The 8,327-nt window shown below is 37.4% G+C and overlaps 1 protein-coding gene across 1 annotated transcript; it reads left to right on the top strand.

The window, feature by feature from the left end:
• The first annotated feature begins 2,247 nt into the window (after positions 1-2,247).
• Positions 2,248-8,235, top strand: slc22a4 (solute carrier family 22 member 4). Its single transcript, XM_086176637.1, has 10 exons — positions 2,248-2,655; positions 3,070-3,173; positions 3,282-3,436; positions 4,083-4,254; positions 4,430-4,556; positions 5,014-5,114; positions 5,386-5,600; positions 7,302-7,484; positions 7,712-7,847; positions 8,166-8,235. Exons 1-10 carry the CDS (start codon positions 2,248-2,250, stop codon positions 8,233-8,235), a joined length of 1,671 nt encoding a protein of 556 aa, XP_086032763.1.
• The last annotated feature ends 92 nt before the right edge of the window (positions 8,236-8,327 follow it).

Raw genomic sequence — 8,327 nt, 5'->3', positions numbered from 1 at the left:
CTGCTGTGCTTGGCCTTTGAACCAGTCTTCAGAACTTCCTCGCAAAAAAATCTACCCTCATCTACAGTGTCTGTCATATGCATCAATAAGCGGCAACTTATTGACATAATCCCCTTTCTCTTTTTTGAGGAATCACTCAGTCTGTTATCCACTGAGCTAGACACATCCCTTAATTAAAAGATATGCTGTATGAAAACACTATATTAAAATATAAACAAATGAATATAAATTATAATTTAAAAGAATGATTCAATCAGCAACCCATTAAATCAGTTCAAATCTTATATTTCCAATGCCTGCCCTAGTAATTTGTGAGGATTTTCGGTCCTCTGTGCAGATATTCAAGAAGAGTTAAACCAAGGGGCTTAAAAATAAACACCCACATACTGTATTTAAATTGAACTCAAAACAGCTTCAGTATGGAGACATTTGTGGCACTCATACAAAGATATAGAATATTTTCGTTTTTGTGAAAAGTCGTAATAGGTCATGTAATCAAAGGGCATTTGTTTTGTTTTGTTTTGTTTTGTTTTGTTTTGTTTTGTTTTGTTTTGTTTTGTTTTGTTTTGTTTTGTTTTGTTTTGTTTTGTTTTGTTTTGTTTTGTTTTGGTTTGGTTTGGTTTGGTTTGGTTTGGTTTGGTTTGGTTTGGTTTGATTCGGTTTGATTCGGTTTGGTTTTGCACTGCTTTTTATGTTAATCGGCTTGAACTATTTTATTAAAAGCTAAACAATTCACTCACAAAAATACATTTCCAAGTTCGTAGTTTTCATCCAAGTTCGGTTTATATATGAGTGGTGCCCCATGGTATAACCTGATTGTTTAAGACAACTACAGTATGGAGGAAATGAAAACTGCTTTTACATGAGAAAGTAGAACCTATGTGAAACATGAGAACTGATACACTAACCTATCCCAATATGATTTTGACTGTGGTCCTTTGAAACCTTTCAGGAACAACAACAGGTAGTTCAGTACTGTATGTGAACATTTTATCAGTTGGAATGAACCCTAGGGAGTGCCAGCCTTCACTGGCCAGTTGTGGCAGAAACAATGACTTTCACTTACACAGTCATTCCCCAAAGACATGCATTTCTCCCCCTCTACCATAAGTATTGAGCAAGACCGGTTTCTGTAAATTGGCATTGAAAGACCAACCCACAAGCAGAAACACATTTACAAGCATCCAATTCCAGGAGAAGGAACAAAAACACCTGAGAGGCAAGTAAAGGTTAAGTATCCCCCAAATAGACCATTGCTTGAAAAAGGGAACCAAATAACCATTATACAAAAGTGCAGCTAAACACAGGATGGCCTACTACTTGACTCAAGACCCAGATAAGTTAGGGTCACTTATTCAAGAACAGACAGATGGCATATATGAAAGAAGAGTCCATATAAAAGTAGAAAAAAACATCTCTGTTGAGGAGGTCTACAACACAATTTATCACCGATGTCTGACGCTAACCTTCAATATCTTCTCTGTGAATGTAGAAATCATTATAAATAATAATACAGACAGCGGCAAGTTAAAATGAGGTAGCAGGGTTATTTAAAAGTGATAGCAGTTATAAAAAGTGCAGGTGCAGAGATCATCAGTTGTCAATGTGTGTGTTTGTGTGGGTGAGTCCATGAGACACTTCTTAAGGGCGACGAGGTTCAATGTGTGTGTGATGGGGGGGGCTCAGAGCCCATAGTGTGTGTGTGTGTGTGTGTGTGTGTGTGTGTGTGTGTGTGTGTGTGTGTGTGTGTGTGTGGAGTGGCGGAGCCTCTGACCCTGGAGTACGTGTCTACTTAGTCGTAATGTACTTAGTCCTGTTGATCTGGATCCAACTCACTCCTAACACAACCATGGTAGAGTCATTATGAAGCCTTACAGAAGATAAAGCTAAAGCAACACTATCTTTGAACTTTTCCTGGTAGTAAATCATTCCTATGATACGGAAAATGAGGGATGTGGTGGTTTTACTGGTGCTTTACGACTACTTGAAAATGAACAATCATTTACAGTCCTTTTAAATGCCTTTTTAATCTACGTCAGTCAGTTTGTTTTGTCACCCAAGCAATTTTACACCAGAAATCTTCAATCGAAATATTCAAGATCAGCAGAACCCGGCATGGGAAAACATTAACCAGGCTCTGTCTTTAACACGAGGCACAAGATTTTTGCTGTATTTTGCTCGATAGCACAAGCTACCTGTGTTTTTTTCCTTTCCTTCAGGTTTAAGAGATACTGATTTTGGTGAAGAATGGACAATTCAAAAATCAGAGACTATGATAGCATCACATCCTTTCTTGGTTCTTGGGGACCCTTTCAGCGAAGGGTTTTCTTGGCATTGGCCATCAGCATTCTTCCAAATGGGTTTATAGGGATCTACATTGTATTTGTAGGTGACACCCCACCTCATGAGTGCAACATACCTGAGATCTATAACCTCACTGAAGTTTGGAGAAATGTGACAATCCCATTGGAGGTAGTAGACGGCACTGTGAAGCGCAGCTCGTGCTCAAGGCTAAACCTGGACATTGTGAGGAACTATTCTCGAGCCAATATCATTCCAAATGTGGATATAGATGTCGACAGAATTCCTTTGGAGGGTTGTCTGGATGGGTGGAGATACAGCAAAGAGATATACCAGTCAACCATTGTTACAGAGGTAAGTAAAAAATATAATCCCCCTAAGCAAGTTTTCACGGTTTCGATAAATCTACTTAAATGTCTTAGAGGTTTAGTCAATGGTATATTTTTAGGAATCTGAAATATAGTACCCATCGCAAAGAGTAGTAACAGTTAATATTACTGATTGTTCTAATTTTGTTATATTTGTCACCAGATTGTTAGACTTTGGTAAACCAAATACAAGTTGCTATTGGAACACTTTAAACAATCACACTTTAAGCAATCACGTCCCATCAAAAATAAAGATTAAAGCATGTAATAAAGCTCTAGCATGGATCTAAACAAACCAATCACGATTGATCGATAGATGGATGGACGGTCAGATTGATAGATTTTGTAAAATATCAAAATGTACTGGTTGTACTTTGTACTACTGGCTTATCTTTTCCAGTGGGACTTGGTATGTGAAAGTGCGTACAAACTTCCACTGACTACCTCTATCCATTACACCGGTGTGCTAGTGGGAGCCTTTCTCTCAGGCCTGATGTCCGACAGGTTTGCCACAACCACAATATTAACCATAAAATGCATTCAACTAAATTAATTTAACTTTAAATAATATTGATCTGACTGACTCTGTGATTAATTAGCATTTCCACACAGGTATGGAAGGAAGCCAGCCATCTTTGTCATGATGGCTCTGCAGACTGTGTCAATTACAGCACAGATATTCTCAACGAGTTGGGAGGTTTTTACTCTAATTTTCGCACTAGTGGGTGCTGGGGGATTCTCTAACTACGTCATTGCATTTGTGCTAGGTATGTTTTTTAATAAGGATTTCTAAAAAGACAACTTTTCTGTTCTTGACAGAAACAACAGATGGTAGCTGTACTAAAAACTATCACACCCTGAAAAACCCTTGGCTTTAAGTATATGCTCTGCATGTAACACACACTTTATACTATGCAGTAAACCTAAAGGGCAGGTAAAGGAATACTGGTCTAGCTACATCCTTTTAATTATCCTTTATCAAGGCAAAGGATAATTAAAACTGTGACAAAAAAAAACAGCAACTTTGAGACCATATTCTTTACCGTGAATTTAATTTGAACTGGTGTCACTCTCTTAGATTATCTCTGCCACCAGGCTATAAAAGTCATCAGTAAGAGTAAAGAGAATGACTCATGGTTTGTTATGGTTTTGCTAGTACGTGGACTGCACTATTGTTGTTAGATTAATACTGTATCCTCATATTTTCGACCATGCCATTAGAAAAGTGCTTTTTTTCACCTTATATATAAATCTGAAATGATTACTATGAAATTTCAAGTTGGAGTGAACTAGACCCTGTACCTTGACCCCCCTATGAATTATTGCAATGGCCAAAATGATTAAACAATTGGAAAAAGCAAAGCAACCAGAAACTAACTTGTAAAATTTTTCTTCCGAATGTTTTGTCTACAGGAACAGAAATTTTAAATTCAAAAGCAAGAGTGTTTTTTTGCTCTCTTGGCGTCTTCATGAGCTCAGCTGTGGGGTACATGTTGATGCCGCCCGTGGCGTACTTCTTCAATGAGTGGCGCATGCTGCTAATTCCAATGGCTGCATCGGGCTTGATATACATTCCTCTATGGTGGTAAGAATCTGTAAACAGTGTATGATTTTCTGATGGTCTTCAACTTTTTGGTCGTCTAGATAGATAGTCTTACATAGAAATTGAGCAAGTAAGCAATGGAAACATTGTATTTGCATTTCTGTACTATGTTTGTAGATTGACCACTGATTAACAATACTTCTCACATCGCCTCAAGGTTCATACCAGAGTCACCTCGTTGGTTGCTTGCAAAGGGACGAGTGGAGGATGCTGAGGCATTACTGAAATATGCTGCCAAGGAAAATAATGTTGTGGCTCCACAACCCATTTTTATGAAAGATGAGGTGGGTTTATCAACAAATTTTAGATCACATCTTCAACATGTCAATAAGCTGCCAAGAGAACATACAAAACATATTTAAACATTTCAGGAAGAAAAAAACAGGAATTGCAAATAAACTCAATATTGATGATGGTCTGTTGCCTTTGTCTTTTTTTTTTTTTTTGTCCTTTTCTGCAACACATCCACAATTTTTTTTTTTTTTTTGCCTTCATTGGTTGGAGCACCACCAGCACTCATACACTGTGTTCCTTGCACTTCCAGAGAGCATTCTAGCATCGATCCACCTTGCCTCTATGACTCTTCCTGGCCTTTTACCTGTGAGGACAGATGGTCTTGGATCTAATTGATAGCTGTATACTGGTACTTTACATCTGTTGGTGTATAGGACAGTCCTCTGTTTTCCTTCATTCAATTTAAAGACACTGGCATACTGACAACAAATTGTGTGTCTGTTACAGATTGGAGATGCACCGGCTATGAAATACAAGAAAAACAACTTTTCATCCATCCTGCGAAACTGCAATGTTTTCAGCCTTACATTATTGTGTTCATTTCTGTGGTACGTAAATTATTTTTGTATATTCATACTTGGTTACTAGACTGGGGTTTGATCTACTTGCATCACTGGCATAACCTTTTTTTTACAGTGCTTGTCTCTATAAAACCAATTTTAGAGCCCAAGTTTTCATCTGACACATGTTTTATGTTGCCGACTGTCAGACCCCCAAATATCATTATCTGCCTAAAAGTTTTGTATGCAACACAAACATTTCACCCACACTTCTGTTTTTGCGAATAATATAATTAATGGCTTGCTGTTCCCCCTGCAGGATTGTGATTACCATCAGTTACTATGGACTGATCTTGAACACCTCAAACCTTCATGGTGATCCATATCTGAACTGCTTCTTGTCTGCTGTGATAGAGGTGCCAGCTTATATAATTGCCTTGATATTGCTTAAGTATTGCCCCAGACGTCTTTGCCAGTCTTCAACGCTCTTTCTGGGGGGCAGTATGATCCTCTGTGTGCACCTCATTCCAATAGGTAACTCTCACTTTAGCTACAGAAGTACAAGTATGTTGTAATACACCATGAAAATAGAATAACGGGCAGATTCTGTCAAATGTATAAATGCAAGACACTCAAAACATTATTCACCTCCATATCTGGTTTTTCATCATAGAGGGTGTTTGACAGGTAATGCAGTATGTACAGGTTTTTATAAACTCTACATTGAATTGCTCATGAGCACTGCAGTGCACATTCCAGGTGGTTAATGGTGGATAGTCTAATTTCTATGTGCAAGCATGCATACGTACATACTTGCATCTGTGTATCTCCGTTTGTTTGGGAGTGTGTGTATGGGTTATCAAGAGTAGCAAACATAATTTTTTCTCTTGCAGGAGAGTCAAATATAACTACAGAAGGAGCAAAAATCTAAAACAGGGTCTAAGTTGTGGGCCAAACATGATTCATATTTATTAAACTGATTATGATTTAAATTGAAGCTTACTATTATTTAAAGAGGATTTTTTTGAACAGACTACACACACTTTGCATTAACATTAACAATATCGTCAAGCAAAGTCAGAACTGATAAAAATTTACGAATCTTTTAAATATTGAGTTGCCCTGATTTCATTAACGGTGCACAAATTCAAAACATGCTGTTTTGACTGTAAGTTCATTGGCATTTAGGGAGAGGTTCTGAGCTATGCAAAAGTCTCAGGATTGAATAAAAGTGTGCATCAATTAGACAACTTCTATGCATGCTTTAGTTCATCTTCATCCTGCTAAAACAGATTTGTCCAACCTGCGTCTTCAAGCAGGTTTAAGACCGATTTGGGGCTTAATTTCAGGGATGATCTGTGCAGTCCCTTCAGTCACACTTTACCTTGTGTGCGCCATTCATTTCTGAACGTCAGAGTCACTTTAAGGGCAAAATGCGCAGTTAGTAGGGGTGGAGACTTAGTTTGTGCTACACCTGAGTCTCCCACAGCTGCAGCGTAACCTGAAAACCTGATGGTCCAGATGTTTTGTCTTTTATATTCTTCAATTACAGCCACATCAGGGCACATATGTTTACCTTTACTGTCAAGTAACAGGTACTATGCTTACAGCTGTGAGGAACAGCATCTGGTTTTCAAAGTCCACCTTGCATTGGGTAGACTCTGTCTACATTATGTAATTCATTCCCAAACATGGTGATATTCTTGAGCATTATGATATTTTGTAGAATTGTTCGGCCATGTAAGCCTGTTTATATCTAGAAATTCAGTGCTAAGATAAGACTATTGGGAATACAAAATCCATTGTGTTTTTGCTGGTTACAAACACAGTTGCAAACAATTCAAAATGTGTTCTATTGCTGGTCAACAGCACAATGATACAGCATCTTACTGTGGACAAGAGTAGCCGCACCAAACATCGTTGCAGACTATCAAATACATATTTATCTCAAAATATGGAATATCACACTAAACCAGGCAACAAGAAATGATTGGGATTACAGGGCATTTTGTCAGATCCATGTTGAGAACCTGACTATCAACTCAGTGTGTTAAGTGTCTTTATGACAGTAAAAAATATTTGGACCAGGACTTATCTGTAGAATAATCTTACCTTTTGAATAATAAGACTAATGAATAAATCTTGAACATTTTGTACTTTCATTTTTCCCAACACTTGGTGTTTTTTGACCAGCCCCAATGCTAAATAGTTTTTTGTTTTTTTTTATTTCCTCAGATGCACCATGGCTTCCAGTACTTCTGGAGATGTTAGGAAAATTTGGCATCACATCTGCGTTCTGTGTGGTTTATGCAGTCACATCAGAGGCCTTCCCAACTATTATTAGAAATACAGCTATGGGATGTTGTTCTATGGCTGCTCGGATTGGCACCATTATCTCCCCATTTATTATTTACATTGGCAAGTGTGATTCTTTCATTTTTATTCATTTCTTTCAATTCATGTGAGAAACCACTGCTCTAACAATATGGCAGTGTTCCTGTTTGTGTTGAATTATGTTCCTTCTTTTAATTCTATATTCTATTGCTTTTAAAATGATTATTGTCCATGAAATATTTTAAACAAAGATGTTTTTAAAGTTACTTTCTGCGAATATATCACCTCTCCTTTCTTTTCTTTTATTTTAGGAAAATATTCAAAGTTTCTCCCATACATTCTAATGGGTATTTTAGCAATTTCCGGTTCACTCATGACTTTTTTGCTGCCAGAAACTTTTGGTAAGCCTTTACCAGAGACCATATCACAAATGCAGTGGATCTGCAGGTGAGTTATTTTCATGGAGTTTATATTTTCTTCTGAAAACTGTGCAGCCAATATTCAGCATCTTTGTGAAAAGATTATTGTATGGGTACCTCAGTTCAGAATATTGCTTTTTGATTTACATTTTGCATTTGCAACATCACCTTTAAACGCGGTGCCAGGAATCAAAATGCAACTATAAAACGGTATGGTGGAGATGATTCAATGATCTTAACAGGTTGAATTTGGATAAACAATATTCAGTCAACAATGTCCACAGAATTTTGAGCAACTCATATTGGATGCATTTACAGCATGTATTTTCATTTTTTATTTTGGCAGACGGAAGAAAAAGGGAGCTGATACAGAGGAGAGTGCTGCTGATTATCAGAGTCAACAAACTAAGTTATGAGTCAGTTTTGGATGTGTCTGTATGATTATTAAAGTGATGGCCACAGAATAAGTGGCATAGCGCATCTTGCATTTGTTACTCATTTCATTTCA

This window comes from Fistularia commersonii, chromosome 29 (genome assembly GCF_037954325.1).
Source record: "Fistularia commersonii isolate RoL2024-O1a breed Wild chromosome 29, RoL_Fcom_v1.0, whole genome shotgun sequence".
Classification (NCBI taxonomy): domain Eukaryota; kingdom Metazoa; phylum Chordata; class Actinopteri; order Syngnathiformes; family Fistulariidae; genus Fistularia; species Fistularia commersonii.
The sequence above is the reverse complement of the archived record's forward strand: the minus strand, read 5'-3'. Positions and strand labels throughout refer to the sequence as shown.

Coding starts and splice junctions, on each gene's coding strand:
- slc22a4 (XM_086176637.1), top strand. CDS start 2,248: ATGGACAATTCAAAAATCAGAGACTATGATAGCATCACATCCTTTCTT. Junction 5,115..5,385: donor TTATTGTGTTCATTTCTGTG/GTACGTAAATTA, acceptor TTCCCCCTGCAG/GATTGTGATTACCATCAGTT. Junction 5,601..7,301: donor TGTGCACCTCATTCCAATAG/GTAACTCTCACT, acceptor TTATTTCCTCAG/ATGCACCATGGCTTCCAGTA.